The 19,365-nt window shown below is 42.7% G+C and overlaps 1 protein-coding gene across 2 annotated transcripts in view; it reads right to left on the bottom strand.

Annotated features, from left to right (window-relative positions):
• Positions 1 to 16,068: 16,068 nt before the first annotated feature.
• TMEM74 (transmembrane protein 74) overlaps positions 16,069 to 19,365 on the bottom strand; it is a 42,545-nt gene continuing 39,248 nt past the window's right edge. For both annotated transcript variants that reach the window (XR_012157109.1, XM_073330317.1), the window contains one exon: positions 16,069 to 16,507. Coding sequence is in view for 1 of the 2 variants with exons in the window: in XM_073330317.1 (XP_073186418.1) it covers positions 16,502 to 16,507 (6 nt within the window). In the remaining variant the exon portion in view is untranslated. The remainder of the gene's footprint in view (positions 16,508 to 19,365) is intronic.

The following is a 19,365-nucleotide window of genomic DNA, read 5'->3' as shown; positions in this document are numbered from 1 at the left end:
GACACCCAAATCAACAGGATTTAATTGGTCACTAGATAACTATATTCAGGCATTTTCTTTGGTAGTCATTACTTAACTATTGCAAGCAAAGCAATCCCGTTTTCCGGTAACAAAATGGAGTTACGTTTTTAAATCTTCATCTTCCTTCTCACAGTCCGTTCCCCCCCTTGGAAATAACATTCCGAGTGATACTTGCTGGCAACAGGAAAAACTGGCAAGGGTAGCTGTATTTGTAAAGGAGAGTTGTGTCAAAGCTAGCAATAGATCCATCAGGCTCTGCCAGTTCCATAGTGCACGGTCCCTCTAAGTTTCTTCTCACATAATCCCTTCCATCAGTAAAGATGCTAGAAAACAAACTCCTTGAGTGACTAGCGAGCCACTGAATCAAGAGTGAAGATATTTTTGTACATCATGTGGTTGACTGAATATATTTGCCTGTTTCCAAACAACTGAAAGTCACTATATGATATTTGCTTCATTGACAATAGCAGGTTTCAATTTGTGGGTGAAGTGAAACTGGGAGGGACTGAAAATACTGTGGACAGTCGAATTACAGTATCAGGCTGGCAAACTGGACCTATGAGTTGAAATCAATGCAATGAGGTTCAGTGAAGGCCAGTACAAAGTGGTTCACATACGAAGGAATAATACAAAAGCACAAATATAAAATCGGGGGGGAATATTGGCTAGATATAGTTTAGCAGACAGAAGAATGTGAGGGTTATTGCAGGAGATAAACTGAATAGGAGTCAAAACAGTGAAACGTTGCTGCAAAACAAAATGAAAAGGCCACTTCTCTGCTGGGCCCAATCCTGGAATCGGTTCTATGCGGGCAGGCTCCTGTGCAGCATCCCAAGGCTTGTACACTCGAGTGCTTACTTCGGTGTAACTGAAGTTACTCAGGGGTGTGGAAAAGCCACCTTCCTGAACAACGTAAGTTACACTCCCCAAGCACCAGTGTGGGCAGCGTGATGTCGGGGGAGAAGCTCGTCTGTCGACATAGCTACCGCCGTTCAGGGAAGTGGAGTACTTATGCCGATGGGAGAGCTGTGCCTCTGCAGAGATTCTTGTATAGGCTAGCTCCCAGTGATGTCAGCTGGCCTCTTCATGGGCAGCCCCTAACCGCAGACACAGATCAGATTGCAGCATAGAGGTTCTGGGTTGTATTCAGAAAAATACCAGGAGTTGTAAGGTGCTTGAATACCACTGTGCTGCGTACAGTGTAAATACTTGGTAGGAGGATCAGTGTGTCCCATAATCACTCAAACAACCTTCTGTCTAATTTTATCATTTAAAGTGAATTTAACAAAACAAGAACAACCCTAGGAAATAGCATGGGTGTGCTGTGTACTGCTCAAATGATGCCTTTACTTTATTCTGTGTATTCCATCTTCTATTTGTCAGTATCCTGTCATGGTCAGTCTGGACTGTAAACTCTTTAGAGGTAGGGACTGGGTCTTTGTTCACTGTGGGTACATCTACACTGGAATAAGAGACCCACAGCATGACCACGGCTGGCCCGGGTCAGTCGTTTTTGGCTCACATGACTTGGGCTACAGGGCTAAAAATTTCAGTATAGATGTTTGGGCTTTGTGACCCTCCCCTCTTGCAATCTGCAAGACCTTGGAGGTGCTAACAAAAATCACTTCACTTTTCATCAAATTAATATTCCTTAATATCTACTGTCCTGATCCAGAGAACAGTTACTCAGGTGAGTAAGCTTACTTATGCAAGTAGTTACATTGTTACTCAGGCACCTGTTGGCAGGGTCAAGCCCAATATTATGACAAATGGTATAATCTATTAGGGTTAACTAGCATCTGCATATTCTAAAGCATGACTAAGTTCCTTCTCCTGATGTTTAATATGTTCAGGGTAGCTGGTGTGGAAAGCAAAGCACTTTTACAGGACCAGTGAGTACGACAGCATGCACATTAAACAGGACAAATGGTTAAAGCAGCAACCACTTTAAAAGAATGATTGGGGACACTGGACACTAATTGATTTTTCTCATCTGTTTTATGTGGATGGAAACTACAGGCCAGGGAAGGGCAGGTTAGCAGTATAATATTTTAGAAGACTAAGATATGTGAGTCAAGTTCTAGTCAACCAAGTGAGGTTTTTGATTTTATCACTCTGGATGTCTAGTTCAATCACTGGAACATCTGTTCGTTCAATAGTGTAGCATCAGCTGGCCCATAAATTCCAAACAAGCCTTCTGAAGTGCACTATACATAGTCTTACTTGCAGACAGATACACTTACACTAAAACAACTACGCACATGTTAAATCTGTAGTGGTAACTAAGGGCCTGATATGGCTTACAGCCAAATCTGTGGCAAAATTCACACTGACTTCTAAGGGAGCAGAATAGAGCCCTAGTGTAGCAACTGTACACATCATTTAATACCATTTCGCTGTAGACAACCATCAATACAGGTCCATTGTTTTGGGAAGCTGCGTTATATTGCGTCTGTCCTGAAGGGGTTTTATGTGTGGTGTCGTTATTGAATGTTAGTAGCATCCGATTGTGGAACATAGATAGTAAATGACTAAGCAACATAGGAACATAAGAATGGCCATACTTGGGTCAGACCAATGGGCCATATAGCCCAGTATCCGGTCATCTGACAATGGCCAGTGTCAGATGCTTCAGAGAACAGAACAGGGCAATTTATCAAGTGATCTGTCCCCTGTTTTCCACTCCTAGCTTCTGACAGTTAGAGGTTTAGGAACATCCCCCTGACCATCTTGGCTAATAGCCATTGATGGACCTATCCTAACTTTTTTTAATCCAGTTATATTTTTGGCCTTCATATCTCAAGGCAACAGGTTCCACAGGTTGACTGTGCATTGTGTGAAGAGGTGTATGACGGGGAGCACACGCCCCGTACTGAGAGGGGTTAACCCTACATTGTGGGCTGAGGAAGCCATGCCCCCTCAACTCTACTGGGCATCCTCCAAATGCACCAGTATAAAAGGGAGCAGCTCAGCGCAGTTGGTGCAGACTGCTGGCAATGAAAGACACACGCTGCGGGCTCCGGCCAAAGATCAGCCAAAGCCAGAGGCCGTGGGAACTGGAGACACCACAACCCAGGTAGATGCCAGGCTACCCACAGAGGCCCCGCAGAGTCCAGAATCTCTGGGGACAGTGAAGCCCAGGGAACCTAGAGACAGCCAAGATGCCGAGGCCTCAGCTGTGAGAAACACGGTAGGAAGCAGCCCAGGGGAAACAAATAGTGGCCTGGTTGGGGAACCGGAGTACTGAGTCAGTGTGTTTCAGTCAGACCCCATCCCACCTCTGCTTACTCAGTGGCACGTGGTCCTGCCAGTATCAGGACCCTGGGCTAGGGCCCAGTGGAGAGGGAGGGCCCAGGCCCCCCTACTCAGACCACCATTACCCCCCTTTCTGAGAGTGGCAGCCCCCTACCCTGACTGAGGCCACTTGGCCACTAGGCCTTATTGCCCTGCGAACGGGGGTGAATCCATTGACTGTGGCGATTAGGCCTTATTGTCTTATGAACGAGGGTGAAGCCATTGACTGTGGCCACTGGGCCATACTGCCCTGCAAACAGGGATGAATCCATTGACTGGGGCCACTAGGCTTTATTGCCCTGCAGATGCGGACGAATCCATGGACTTTGATCACTAGTCCTTACTGCTCTGCGAACTGAGGCGGTTTTAATTGACTTCAGCCATGAGGCCCTACTGCTCTGCTAAGCGGGGCAAACCTATTGACTCAGACTTTAAGGTCAGAAGGGACCATTATGATAGTCTAGTCTGACCTCCTGCACAACGCAGGCCACAGAATCTCACCCACCCACTTCTGTAACAAACCCCTGACCTATGTCTGAGCTACTGAAGTCCTCAACTCGTGGTTTAAAGACTTCAAGGTGCAAAGAATCCTCCAGCAAGTGACCCGTGCCCCACGCTGCAGAGGAAGGCGAAAAACTCCCAGGGCCTCTGCCTATCTGCCCTGAAGGAAAATTCCTTTCTGATCCCAAATATGGCAATAAGCTAAACCCTGAGCATGAGGGCAAGACTCAACAGCCAGACACCCAGGAAAGAATTCTCTGTAGTAACTCAGATCCCACCCTATCTAGTGTCTCATCACAGGCCATTGGGCATATTTACCACTAATAGTCAAAGATTAATTAATTGCCAAAATTAGGCTATCCAATCATACCATCCCCTCCATAAACTTATCAAGCTTAGTCTTGAAGCCAGATATGTCTTTTGCCTCCACTGCTCCCCTTGGAAGGCTATTCCAGAACTTCACTCCTCTGATGGTTAGAAACCTTCGTCTAATTTCAAGTCTAAACTTCCTGATGGCCAGTTTATATCCATTTGTTCTTGTGTCCACATTGGTACTGAGCTTGACTCTGGCCCGGGTGCCACCCTGCCCTGCTAACAGGGGCGGATACAGTGATTTTGATCCCAGGCTTTGTGACCAAGCAAACTGGGGCGAATCCTTTGACCCTAGCCACTAGGCCTTACTGCCCTGCCAAGAGGAAGGATCTATTGACTCTGTCCATTGGGCCATACTGCCCTGCTGAGCAAGGCTAATACATCTACTTTGGCCATTAGACCTCATTGCCCCACTAACAGAGATGAGTATATTGACTCTGGTTATGGAGACATAGATACAGGTGACGTAGACGCAGGTGTCACCCTAAGGGAGACAGGGTGCACTTGCCCTGCACTAGACAGCCCAATGTCACAAGGTATTTGTGTTTGTTTTAAACCTCCTGCCTATTCATTTCATTGGGTGACCCCTGGTTCTTGTGCTATGTTAAGGGGTAAATAATACTTCCCTATTTACTTTCCACCACCCCATTCTAACATATCCCGCCTTGGTAGTTTCTTTTCTAAGCTGAACAGCCCCAGTCTTTTAAATCACTCCTCATGTTCCACGCCCCTAATAACTTTTGTTGCCCTTCTCTGTACTTTTTCCAATTCTAATACATCTTCTTTGAGATGGGGTGACTAGAACTGCAGGCAGTTTAAAGTGTGAGCATACCATGGATTTATATAGTGGCATTATGAGATTTTCTGTTTTATTATCTGTCCTTTTCCTAATGGTTCCTAACATTCTGTTCGTTTTTTTGACTACTGCTACACATGGAGCAGGTGTTTTCAGAGAACTATTCACAATGACTCCCAGATCTCTTTCTTGAGTGGTAGCAGCTAATTTAGACCCCATCATTTTGTATGTATAGCTGGGATTATGTTTTCCAATGTGCATTACTTTACATTTATCAAAAGTGAATTTCATCTGGCATTTTGGGGTCCCAGGACAGATCCTTAGGGGACCCCACTATTTACCTCTCTCCATTGTGAAAACTGACCATTTATTCCTAACTCTGTTTCCTATCTTTTAACAAGTTACTGGTCTATGAGAGAATCTTCTCTCTTATCCCATGACTGCCTACTTTGCTTAAAAGTTTTTGGAGGGACTTTGTCAAGGGCTTTTTGAAAGTCCAAGTACCCTATCTCCACTGGATACCATCAAAAGATTAGTTTGTTGATATGAATTTTAATCAATTGGTGAGGCATGATTTCTCCCAACATATTGGGTTCCCCTATGTGCTCTCTCTGTTCATCTATTATGTTCACCATGTGTGCTCCCTTATAGTAACTCGATGCATAAAAATCGGATGGACCTGAATTTCCACTGCTTTCCTCCAGTTTCAGGCTGGTGTAGCTCCATTGATGATCGTGGAGTCACACTGCTGGAAAATGAAGTGACAGAGTGGAAAATCAAGCTGTAAGTCTACAGCCTACGCTACACGACAGCCTATACTATAACAATTATTTAGGTACTATCTAAGCTAGAGCTAATACACAGAATTCTTCTCTTCAGTTTTGTTTGGTTTCTTCTTCCTTTCCAGCTGGCTTCTTCCAGCGGGCTCTTGACTGACATGTTGCCAAACAAAAATGGAATCAATTGGATACATTCAACCCAATGAAGGAAAGCAGGTTTACTTGGGGTATGCCTATTTTGCAAATAAATACCTGTGACTGGCCTGTGTCAGCTGACCTGGGCCCGTGTCAGGTTTGTCAAGTGTGTCAGGTTCTGGGACCCTGTGGAGGAGGAAGGATCCCAGCGCTCAGGCTCTAGCCTGAGCCCAAACAACTACATCACAATTTTGCAGCCCTGCGAGCCCAACTCAGCTGACATGAGCCAGCCATGGGTGTTTAATTGAAGTGTAGACATACCCCAGTGTAGGCATGTGTGTCCCTCCCTCACTGTCAATCTCAGAAAAAGGCCATGCCTCTCTGCTGTCACACCCATGTAAGCACAGTTTAAGACAACAGGGAAGTCAGCAGTCTCAGGGCTCGATCCCTCCAGCAGGGTAGAGCAGTGAGTGGTTCAGGGACCAAGCCCTCAGGCTGGCAGGGAACCAAGCTGTCTAAAGACCAATCCTCCTGCAGGGTAAAGCCAGGTATAATCTGGGAACCCAGGCCCTCAGACAGGGCAGGGTACCAAGCATAGTCTAGGGTCCCAGCCCTCAGGCAGGGGTGAGCGCCCAGCACAGGCTAGAGCATTGAAGCAAGGGGTAAGTGTCCAGCACAGGCTAGCATCCTAGCTCAGCAGACAATAGACTCACACAGGCCACCTGGCCAAAGGTGTGGAGGATGTCACCCCAGAGGTGAGGTGGCAGAGGGTAGGTGGATGCAGGCCCACCCACTCCACTGCATCCCCAGCCCAGGGCCCTAACAGTGGCAGAATGTTCTGCCACTGGGTCAGCAGGGATCCAGCCGCAACACGCTGGACCAGACTCAGGCAGCAACCCAGCCAGACATTAGTCAGCTGTCCCTGGGCCACTTCCTTCCCTCCCCTCAGGGTGTACCTGGATCTCAGGGGTGTCCTCCATCTCCCCTGAGTACACTGCAAACAGTAATCCCAGCTGCTCCTCAGCACTGGATGTGTCTGGTAGCTCAGGCAGTTTGAATGAGTCCTTGGGACAGTAGAAGTCCTCAGCAGGCTCTGGCTCCTGTAGCAGGGTGGAAGCATCTGCCTCCCTCAGCAGCTTCAGCCCAGTTGAGCTATAGGGCCCACCTTTTATACTTCCTGTTCCTATCCCACCCCTCTGCTTCTGGCATGGTGGGTGTGGCTTTCCTGGTTCCGCCCACCAGGGATGTCTGACCCTCCCTCGCTGTCAATCTCTGAAGGAGGCCAGGCCTCTTTGCTACACCCAGATAGACTTGCATTGTGCTGAATGTATCTGTTTGATTGTTTCTGTGAACTGGAGCTGAAAATATGACTGGGTATTTGCAGCTGTAAGGGAGAGACAGAAGATGGTGAAAGTGATTTCTGTTGAATACTGTGGCCAAGATTTTCCTAAATAGATGTCATCTTTTAGGCTCCTCAATCCATATTTAAATACCTTGATTTTTCAAAGGTGCTGAGCATATTGCAGTTACTATGGAAGTCAATACAGTAACTCATCGCTTAATGTTGTAGTTATGTTCCTGAAAAATGCAACTTTAAGTGAAACGATATTAAGCGAATCCAATTTCCCCATAAGAATTAATGTAAATTGGGGTGGGGGGGTGGTTTAGGTTCCAGGGAAATTTTTTTCACCAGACAAAAGACAAAATTATATATATATACACATACACAGCGTAAGTTTTAAACAAACAATTTAATACTATACACAGCAATGATGATTGTGAAGCTTGGTTGAGGTGGAGAAATTAGAGGGTGGAAGAGGGGGGATATTTCCCAGGGAATGCCTTACTGCTAAATGATGAACTAGCTCTCGGCTGAGCCCCCAAGGGTTAACACATTGTTGTTAATGTAGCCTCACACTCTATAAGGCAGCATGACTGGAGGGAGGGGAGACAGCATGGCAGACAGAGACAGAGACGCACACCATGTGAAAGAGAGAGATGTGCATTCCCCTTTAAGTACGCTGACCCCACTCTAAGTACATTGCCTTTTTAAGTAGATCAGCAAGTTGAGACAGCAGATGCGGCCAGCAAGTTCCCTCCCTCCTGAGCCCTGTTGTGTCCCCCCCCAGCCAACATGGAGATGGGGTAAGCGGGGAGGCAGGAGCAGGGGAGAAGGGGACACAACAGGGCTTTCCCTCCCCCGGCCCTGCACAGCAAGCAGGGGGCTCCCGGGAGCAGCTCCAAGTTAGAGGGCAGGAGCAGCTCATGGCAGTGGGGGGAGGGACAGCTGAACTGCCCGCAATTGCAAGCCTGCTGGGCGGCTGCCACACAGGGAACATAGGGGAGTGGGGAGCTTATCGGGGGGGCTGCGAAGCCCCCACCAGCTAGCTCCAATAGGCTGCTCTTCCTGCAAGCAGTGGACAAAGCAGGTGGCTGCCAAACAACGTTATAAGGGAGCATTGAGCAACTTTAAACGAGCATGTTCCTTAATTGATCAGCAATGAAACAACATTAACCGGGATGACTTTAAGTGAGGAGTTACTGTATATACTTGGCCTACATGTTGCTAATGTGAACAAATCAGATGCATTATGAGCCTTTGAGTTTCTTATCTAGTTGTAAAAAGAAAAGGAGTACTTGTGGCACCTTAGAGACTAACCAATTTATTTGAGCATAAGCTTCTGTGAGCTACAGCTCACTTCATCGGATGCATACTGTGGAAAGTGTAGAAGATCTTTTTATATACACACAAAGCATGAAAAAATACCTCCTCCCACCCCACTCTCCTGCTGGCAATAGCTTATCGAGAGTGATCACTCTCCTTACAATGTGTATGATAATCAAGTTGGGCCATTTCCAGCACAAATCCAGGTTTTCTCACCCCCCCCCCCCACAAACCCACTCTCCTGCTGTTTTGGGGGGGGGTGAGAAAACCTGGATTTGTGCTGGAAATGGCCCAACTTGATTATCATACACAATGTAAGGAGAGTGATCACTTTAGACAAGCTATTACCAGCAGGAGAGTGGGGTGGGGGGAGCTATTTTTTCATGCTTTGTGCATATAAAAGATCTACACTTTCCACAGTATGCATCCGATGAAGTGAGGTGTAGATCACGAAAGCTTATGCTCAAATAAATTGGTTAGTCTCTAAGGTGCCACAAGTACTCCTTTTCTTTTTGCGAATACAGACTAACATGGCTGTTACTCTGAAACCTTATCTAGTTGTAACGGCTACAAACAGCTCTAAGAAGCTGTTTTTAAAAAAGAAATTCTGGGAAAAAACTTCCAGAAGACAACACTTCTTCACATGACCCAATATGGCCCTAATGCACTGGCAGCTCCTGAACTGCCAAGCTTACTCCAGGTTTCAGGAGGTATAGTGAAATATGACAGACTGGCAACAGTGATAAATTATGGAACATTTTGAAAGAACGTTAGCTAAATTAAAATGTGCTTGGGAATCTGGCATTAGAAAGTTCATAACTGCCTCACAACTAGATGCCATAGGAGGCAAGATGAAGCAGTTGGCTAAGGATCTGAGATCCAAACTAGTACTGCATCCAGCTTATTATCGAAGGCTGTAGTCACAACCCCATAGTTAATGTTGAATTCTGTTTGGCATGTAAAGCAGGAATTCAGCCTCCTTGTTTTGTAGGGAAAATACAGCATGTCTGCCCCACAAATACAGAATGTACTCCTTGAATACAAAATTAATTTACTGAGATTTTACAAGTAAATCTGTTCAATAGTTTGTAAATTAAAAATAATTAAAAATAGGGTCCTTTAAGAAATTTAGCATCTAGGTGTCTTTATTTTTGTCCCAAATAATCTTAATAACAGAATACCACAGACTCTTCAAACTTTCCATGTAGTTAAAACTCATTGAAATCTTGTGCATAGGCTATATTTGAAATACGTTAGATTTCAATTAAGCTGTTATTAATGGATTGTTGTATCTAATTGTATAGATTAGAGAAACTACAACAGGATCCTATCAATTGAGAGTTACCTCAGGTAACTCTTATGTGGGGCAATTGTGGCATCAGAGGTAACTTAAGCAATCACCACCCTTACTTCACAGTTAATTTGCATGTTTAAAATCTATTGATGGTAATGATTAAGTGTTTCATAGATTCTAAATTCTAAGGCCAGAAGGGACTAGCATGATCATCTCTTGTCTGACCTCGCATACAGCATAGGTCATAGAACTTCCTCAAAATAATTCCTAGAGCAGATGTTTTAGAAAAACATTCAATCTTGATTTAAAATGGTCAGTGATGGAGAATCCACTATTGGTTCCAATGCTTAATTACTCTCATCATTAAAAATATATGCCATATTTTCAGCTGAATTTATCTAGTTTCAACTTCCAGCCTTTGGATCATGTGATCCTTTCTCTGCTAGACTGAAGAGCCCATTATTAAGTATTTGCTCCCCATGTAGATACTTATAGACTGTAATTAAGGCAGCCTTTAGTCTTGTCTTTGTTCATCTAAATAGATTTAGCTTGTTAAGTATATCACTATAAGGAATATTTTCAAATCCTTTACTCATTCTCCTGGCTCTTCTCTGTACCCTTTTCAATCTATCAACATCCTTTCTGAATTGCGGACACCAGAACTGGGCACAGTATTCTAGAGTGGTCACACCAGTGCCAAATAAAGAGGTAAAATGACCTCTCTACCCCTACTCAAGATTCCCAGGATTACATTAGTTCTTTTGACCATAGCTTCACACTGGGAGCTCATGTTCAGCTGATTATCCACCGTGACCCCCAAATCTTTTTTCATAGTCACTGCTTCCCAGGATAGAATCCCCCATCCTGTAGGTATGACCGCAGATGTATATATTTACATTTGTTCTCAGATGTATATATTTACATTTAACCACATTAAAACACATATTGTTTGCTTGCATCCAGTTTACCAAGCGATCTAGATTGTTCTGAATCTGTGACTATTATTTACAATTCCTCCAATTTTTGTGTCATCTGCAGACTTTATCAGTGATGATTTTATGTTTACTTCCAGGTCATTGATAAAAACAGTAAAATAGTAGAAGGCCAAAAACAGATCCTTCTGGGACCCCACTGGAAACAGACCCACTCGATGATGGTTCCCCATTTACAGTTACATTTTGAGATCTATCAGTCAGTTAGTTTTTAATGACTTAATGTGTGCCATGTTAATTTTATATTTTTCTAGTCTTTTAATCAATCTTTTAATTAATGCCTTACAGAAGTCTAAGTATATTATGTCATTATTACTTTTATCATCCAAACTTGTAATCTCATAAAAAATATATCAAGCTAGTTTGACAGGATCTAATTTCCATAAACCAATGTTGATTTGCATTAATTACATTATTCTCCTTTAAGTAAGTCCCATATCAGCTGCTCCATTATCTTGCCTGCGATTGATGTCAGGCTGACAGGCTTATGATTACCTGAGTCATCCTGTTTACCTTTTTTTAAAAAAATGGAACAACATTAGCTTTCTTCCAGTCTTCTGGAACTTTCCCACTTCTAATGGTCCATCAAGCTCCTCAGCCAGCCCTTTTAAATCTCTGGATGCAAGTTATCTGCACCTGCTGATTTAAAAATGTCTCACTTTAGTAGCTTCTGTTTAACATCCTCCAGAAATACTAGTGGAATGGAAAGAGTGTTATCATCACCGTATGATGAGACTGTATCATCTGTTTTTCCCCAAATACAGAGAGAAATATTTATTGAACACTTCAGCCTTTTCTACATTATTATTGCTTGTTGTACCATTTCCATGTAGTATTAGATCAGTACCATTCTCAAGATTCTTTTTGTTCCTATTAAATTTTAAAAACTCCTTTGTTAACTGGCCAGGCCATAGATTTTTGTCCTCTGGCTTCTCTTATCAATTTTACACAATTTCTAACTTGTGATTTATATTCATTACTATTAACTTCCCCTTTCTTCCATTTGGGATGTGTGTGTATAAATGAAGGGCAGCTGTAAAATATAATATATATTATATACAGCTTCCTTCATTTCCCCTCTAAACCAGCTTGTTTTTTTTTTTTTTAACTGGCATGGCCTACTTCCACATTTGTGGGATTGTGGCGTTTTTTGGGCACCTAGAAAGGTGTCCTTAAATTATTCTAATTTATCATTCAATTTTTTTCTGATTAAATTCTTCCTCCCAGCTGATTTGGCTCATAATTGTTTGCAGCTTTGTATCTATTGAATTGGCCCTATTAAAGCACCATATATTATTCATCTGGACTTCTATTCTGCTTTCACATTATAAATGTGATCAAGTCATGATCACTTGTACCTAAGCTACTCTTAACTTTTAGTTCTCTGATCAGTTCCTCTTGATCTGTTAGGACATGGTCTAATATAGAAATCCTCCTGTTCACTGCAACACTTTTTGAATTAGGAAATTGTCATCTGTTATGTTTGGAAATTCTAAAGATGTTTTAGTACTGACCTTATGAGATCTCTAGCATATGTCACTCAAATTGAAGTCCCCCATGATCACATAAAGCTTTTTTCCTATATGCTATAGACAAGTGCATAAGGAGGTGGTCATCCTATACCCTAGTGTGATTTGGTGGTCTATAGCAGATACCAACTAATGCCCCATCTTATGTTTTATTTGTTAAGACATGGATCCATAAGCATTCAAGATCATTTTCTTCTGAGTTATCAGTGAGTCAGAAACAGGTAATGCCATTTTTGATGTAGAGTGCCACTCCCTTCTCCTTTTGCCCACTTGATCCTCCCTAAATAGTTTATAATGTTAGATTATAATGATTTTAACATTCCAATAGTCCAAATCCTCCCTCCCCTCCCCCCCCCGTTTCTGTAATACCAACTAGATTGAGTTTATGCTCATAAATGTGCAATTCCAATTCCTCCTGTTTGTTATACAGGCTATTACGTTGAAGTATAGGTAATTCAAGAATTTCTTCTCTTCATGTTATTTGGTTCCTTGATTAATTTTTTTCTCAGTATCTCAATTTTGTGCTAACTGAATGCTTGTATCTTCCCTTTTTTTACCCTCCCCTTTTGCTGTTAGTGGTATGATGGGGTCTGTACATGTGACAAGTGATCTCACTGGTAGATTATTTGGTCCATCTGTCACTAATCTTTAAAGATTCTGTGATTGCAACTTGATTGGGAATCAGTGCTTGGAAAGCTCCTCTTAGCGTTGCTGACTCCATTGTGCATTGGAGCTATGACAAATTACAGCAGCTGAAGATTTGCCCCCTCAGGCTACATGGCTGGGGAAACTGTGGGAAGCAGGGGAAGCCTTTAAAAAACAGAGACATTGGAACTTTGGGACTGGGCTTCCTCCACCTCCTTCATCTAATACCAATATCACTAACACAGCCCTCTAAACCAGCAAGTCAGCTGCAAGTTAAGGGTTATACTCAACAGAACCCTTTGGCTGCTGCACTGTTCTGGTGATGCAAAGCAGCTGCAAATCTAGCTTTATTGGTTGGTGCTCTCTGGATGCTTTGCACTGCTCTAGTGTACTCCGGAGCGTGCACAGGAATTTAAATTTGACGGTTTTTTGGAGGGGCATGTTCTGTGGCCCACTGTGGCCCCAGGGCCAGAGGAGCTCACTCTCCCTGCTGCAGCCCGGAGGTGAAGGAGCTCTCTGCCCCCACCGTGGCCCTGGGGCTGAAGAAACTTGCTCTCCCTGCCCCAGCCGCAGAGCCAGAGGGGCTCTGTGCCCCCCCTTTGCATGGCCCTAGTGTACTAGTGAATATGGCCTTGAAAGCTGAAATTTTAAAAAATGATTTAAGGTTGATGCTAAATATCTTCCTATCAACAGAAATAGTGCACCATCTTTGGGTTTCTTATCTAGTGTTTATATATCCATTTTTAAATTATTAAAACAAACAAAAATGAAACTTCCTAGACCCAAAACTGCACTAAAATAGAGTTAAGGTTGAGAGTACTTATCAGAAACGTAAGGGTAAAAAAACATTACAGGGATGCTTTATTTATATCAGAACCGTGTATTACAAACCCAAGAACGTCAGAGTTGAGGTTATAGTTAAAAGAAATCCAGACATGCCACAGTATGGAAATACACAATTCAGGCATCCAAATAACTTTGACTCCGCCCCGTAATAAAGCTACAAAGAAAAAAGAAATCCCTAAGGTCTTTGAAAATCAATGTAGTCTAATTTGTGACACACATATTAAAATATCAGTATAGGGCAGAGTGAAAGTACAAGATAGTTCTAACTAAGCTTCACAAACTCTGAGATAGGTAAGAATCCACCCCTCACTGAAATGCAGCCATCTGTGAGGTGAGATTCAGCAACGCTACACAACAGTTTAGGGAATAAAGAAATATATTGGCCTAGTTGAAATTGTAGAGGGAATCTAAATAGGTAGGTGTGAATAACCCACATTCAAATTTGGCTAGGATACCCGTAATTTAAAAAAAATGTATTTTAAAACTAGAAATGTGTTTATAAAAATAAATTTCCTGTACTTTACAACAGCTGAAGAATTCTTCTTCAAAATGGATTATACCTTGATTATCTCAAGGTTTAAATAATGATGATTGGAATTGTGTCATTTGAAGGTGTTGAACTGTGAACCACCATGGATTTAAAATTAATTCATTATATGAAACAATCCAATTTTAAAAATTTGCTTTCCACAGAAAGCTTTAAAAAACACAGTGTAACAGTGGTCTAAATGAATGAAGAACTTTATTATTCTTGTAGCAGAAACAAGCAATATTATTGGGGTCTGGGATAATAATACAATGTTTCTTTATTATTTGGAGTTTATTTTGGATTTTCACTAGCATATTTGATCCCTGATGTAATATATCTTGAACCAAGGAGAACACTGTGAACACTGCAGTGAAAATGCTTCCCGAAATGGGAACATTGTGATCAGGGTCATCTGCTGACACTGAATCTGAACAGCCAGTCACTTTAATCTGACTATCAAGCCATGCTCAAAGCAGCATCATGCTCATGAACAGGACAAGGAAGGTCTAGAGCTAGGGCTTTAACCCTTTCATCCCCGCCTTTGTCTCTCACATTTGCTAGCTGTCCATCCAGCTGTAAACATTTTATAATATAGCATTTTGTATATTTTATATCAACCTTAGAAGTCTGATGCCATTTTTTCCCAGCTGAAAAGCTGTGTTGAGATAAACTCAGTAAAATTAAAAAGGCATTTTCTTACTCTTGCTCCACAAATGAATAAATGCTGCCCCCTGCTGGAACATTTGCAGATAAAACATCATCTGTGTTGAGGTGGCTCCTTGTTTTTGCTTGCTAAATGGAATTGAGAGAAAATATATTGTATTAAATAAATAAATAAATAAATGTATTAAAATAATCACCAACCTCGTCCTCTAATGGATGGAATCAACATTGGAACAGAATTATTGCCATTTTATTATATAATATTAGGGTCAATATAAATTTTTACAGTGCCTGGGATTTGTGTTCGCTGGTTTTGCTGTACCAAATATTATCACGATCAACTACTGCTTCTGCTTTCAGAACAGCATTTTACAGTGGCCAAATAAATGCATGCCAACTGTGGTCTGGCTGAGTGTGTCGCAGGGGCAGGTGTATACGTACATGGAAACAAAGGACAGGTATTTCTGGAAAGACTTATGAACACTGCCATAATTTTCACACTTGGGTCCTTAAAGTAATGCAGCCAATTAGATGATAGTTCTCTGAAGGTCAGTAAGTCAGATCTGCTTGTAAATACGGATAGAAAAAGTTCCATAGGAATTAGGGATGAGCTACATTTAGAACCTGTCCCCCCCAATACCACTCCATCCTGGCAAACTTTGCCCAGGTCTACAATAAAGGGCACGTTCCCGGTACCTAACTACTTGCCACGATTTTCTTGCCTTGGGTGACATCAGCCCCAGCAGTCTGGCTTCACCTCTAGCAATCTTCGTCCCATTCCTTGCTTCCCCGCCTTCTTCCTCCCCTTCTCCTGCAGTTGTGGTTTATGGATTATTTAGCAGTCTCTTTTGCAGCCTGCCACATACAATGTTTCCTTTATTTCTGCTTTATTTACTAAGGACCCAGTCCAATGCCCACTGAGGTTGGTCAGAGTCTTTCCATGGCCGTCAATGGGCTTTGGACCAGACTGTCTGTGTACAGGAAAAATGGTGAATTACAAAAGCAGCTTTGTTTCATAACCCTTTTATTAAGTGATGGAATGTTAACGTTACCATTCCTGTACAATCCCAGCTGCACATTTTGTCCAGTCAGTTTCCTCAACCAACACAGACAAGTAAAACCAGATTAAAGAGAAGAGAGCAAGTGGGAAATGGAAAGTCTAGTCTAGCTGCTCTTTCCAATTTGGTCGTAAGTGGATGGTGATTGTTGTCCACTCCCAGACCAGAGTTGTGGCTCTTTCCTATGATAGCAGAGTCATTGGTTCACCTGAGGTCAGTTTGGAAAGGCTTGCTCGGAGGTGAGGTTCCATTGTTACATTAAGTTCTCTTCCAGCGGAGACAGAGTCAGAGGAGGAAGCAAAACCAAATCCAGGCCTGACCAGTGTTCCTTGCTGAAATCCAGGAAACATCGAGGCCTGAAGTTCAACAGGCCAGGCTCTCATTAGATCTGTAACACAGCAGAAAACAAATGAATGCTAGTGCATTGTCATGACACTGCACATGCTGATCATGACCCCCTTTCTTTCTCTCACCCTCCATCTTCTTGTTCTCCCTGTAATTTGGTTCCCTGTGTAGCCACACTGTAGCTCTACAGTTGCCCCTTTGTTGCTCACACTCTCTCCTATCTGGGGACACTGCTGGTGTTTGTTCACCCTCCCACTCTTTCCACTTCCAACTCTAGTCTCCTGCACACTATTGGTCATCTTCCATTGAATTCAACTGGAGCAAGCTCTTACCACATGCTGGGAAGCAGCTATCTGCTGGCCTCCTGATTCCCATTCCCCTTTTGACTCCTTGCTCTGCTTTGTCCTTGGCTCCCAGAATCAGAGTAAAAAAACACCCCAAAACACGTGTAACCCCACTCCCCATACACACACACAAATGGGGGAGTCAAACTATTTTCCCAGAGAGCAAAACTCTAAATTGTCCTGTGTTAATGGGTTTAATAGTTCAAATCTGGCATTAATTAAGCCCATTTTCTTTTACATTTCCTGGGCTTGGCTTTTAGGAAGAGAAAGAGAATGAATGCTGAGCATGTGGATGTGAGTTCCAGTCTAAGCCTATAAGGAGATCAAGAGATTCTGTGGCTATTGTGGTAAACATGACAGCCAAATTCCATTGGTTTGTTTCCATCAGAAACAACCAACACCTGCATGCTACTAACACCTCAGTAATGTTTTATGGCTTATATTAAACAGGACAATACATGTGATTTTAACATTGAAATTTCCTCTAGCGGGAGCATTGTCTATGGAATACATAGGATTTTTGCTTCTGGAAAACAGTCTAAATTTTGTTCTCTCCTCTCTCCTTATTCTGGGTTTTATATCACCTATCTTAGGGTTTTGTACTGCTGTTGATCACAGTCGTATCTGAGCACACTTCGATTCTGTGTCTCCAGTGAAACCTGTCTTAAATCACTGCTTATTAAAGGTGATAAAGGTGGAACAAAACAGCTCAGTATAATTGGAGACAGACTCATAACAAGAAAAGAAATTGCTGATAGGTTTCACTATCTATGACAATGTCACAAAACAAAATGCCACAAGAGGCTGTCATTACAGATTTGCTCCTTGGTAAGAACAAGTCTTTGTGATTGTTTCTGCAGCTCCAGAATAATAATTTTCATTGAGTCAAGGCTGCTGTATTTGGGCTTCAGTAAGAGGTAAAGGCTGTGAGTACAGTCAGAATGGTACCTCTATAGCTGTGTTAATTACGGGTTAGAACTGGGCCTAAACCTGCCAGCTAGCATTAAGTCATTACTGGGAAAATATGGACACATTGAAGAAGCTCTGAGAGGAAACAACAAAAATAATTCCTGGACTGGAGGGACTCATTTCAGGGGAAAGCAAAGGTTGGGGGAATAGAGGGACCTCTACAAATATCTGAAGGATATAGACAAGAAGGAAGGAGAGGAATTATTCAGTATAATTCATGGGTATCAGACTAGGAATAATGAGATGTAGTTAAGATAGAGAAAATGTAGGCTGTGTGTTAGGAAAAAAACTCCCGGGAAGTAAGATATAATAGCTATTGGGAGCCTCATTGCTTGAGTCCTTTAAAACTAGACTGGACACAGAACTAGAAGAAGTATTGAAGGGAACCATTCTGTATTTTCAAGGAAATGCACTGGATGATTTAGCTCTAGCACTAGCTTCTATCATTCTGTTTTTGCCCTAGATAAAGTAAGTGACAGGTTTGAGAAATATGAGCACATTTGTGCATCACACAACAATAAATTATAACTTGCATCCTGTGAATTAATACAAGTTGTAGGGAACATCACAAAGCTGTGAACATTTTACTGTTCACAGGGGATGTTTTGCCAACTTACTTTGTTATTTTTCTGCTTTCCCTGTTGCTTTTCTCTCACCTCTGAGGGCATGTCTACAATTACCAGTAGATCGGCACTGCTGCAATCGATGCAGCGAGTGTCGATTTAGTGGGTCTGGTGAAGACACACTAAATTGATGGGAGAGCACTCTCCCATCGATTTATGTACTCTGCCTCCCCAAGAAGTGTAAGAGAAGTTGACGGGAGACGCTCTCCTGTCAACACAATGCAGTGTAGTCACCGTGGTAAGGGGATATAACTACGTCGACTTCAATTACGTTATTCACGTGAGTGAAGTTGCGTAAGTTAGATCAATTTACTGTGGTAGTGTAGACCAGCCTTGTGATAACTGCTGTCTGAATATCTGATGAGGTGACTTCCTTTATAAAAACTTCAAAACGATTTTTTGATTCATTCTCAGCATTCGAAGTGTTAGACTGCAAATCATTAGGAGTTTGACTTCTGCCTACATGATACTGCACAAAACTGAACACTCTGAGTCAACTTTCCATGGAGATTAGCTCCCTGTGGTCATGCTACCTCCAGCCACTAACTTCTCAGAACTTTTCAACTAAGTATGATTGGCCTGGTGTGTCATTAGATGGGAGACATCCACGGAGACCTCTGTGAGCTGAACATGGGGTTGACAATTCAATAGGTAACACTTCCCTCTTAATGCCTTATCTATAGAGAAAAGCTACACCCTCTCCCACTCTTGCGGATGCTCTTGCAAGAGTGTTTTTCGGTTTAGCTTAAAACCCTTCCCGATTGACTAATGTTAGAGTTGTCAACTTTCTAATTGCTGAAAACCAGACACCGCTGCCCCACCTCTTCCCCAACTTGCTCCTCTCCCACCTCCTGCTATGGTTTGCACTCTCCCCTCCAGTGTTCATTCTCCCCCTCCCAGGAAGCTGGTGTCATTGAGCAAGAAGGTGTGGATGTATTGTTTCTTGACTTTAGCAAAGCTTTTGA

Source organism: Lepidochelys kempii, chromosome 2 (assembly GCF_965140265.1).
Source record: "Lepidochelys kempii isolate rLepKem1 chromosome 2, rLepKem1.hap2, whole genome shotgun sequence".
In the NCBI taxonomy this organism is placed as follows: Eukaryota; Metazoa; Chordata; order Testudines; family Cheloniidae; genus Lepidochelys; species Lepidochelys kempii.
This window is presented reverse-complemented; position numbering and strand designations above follow the sequence as displayed.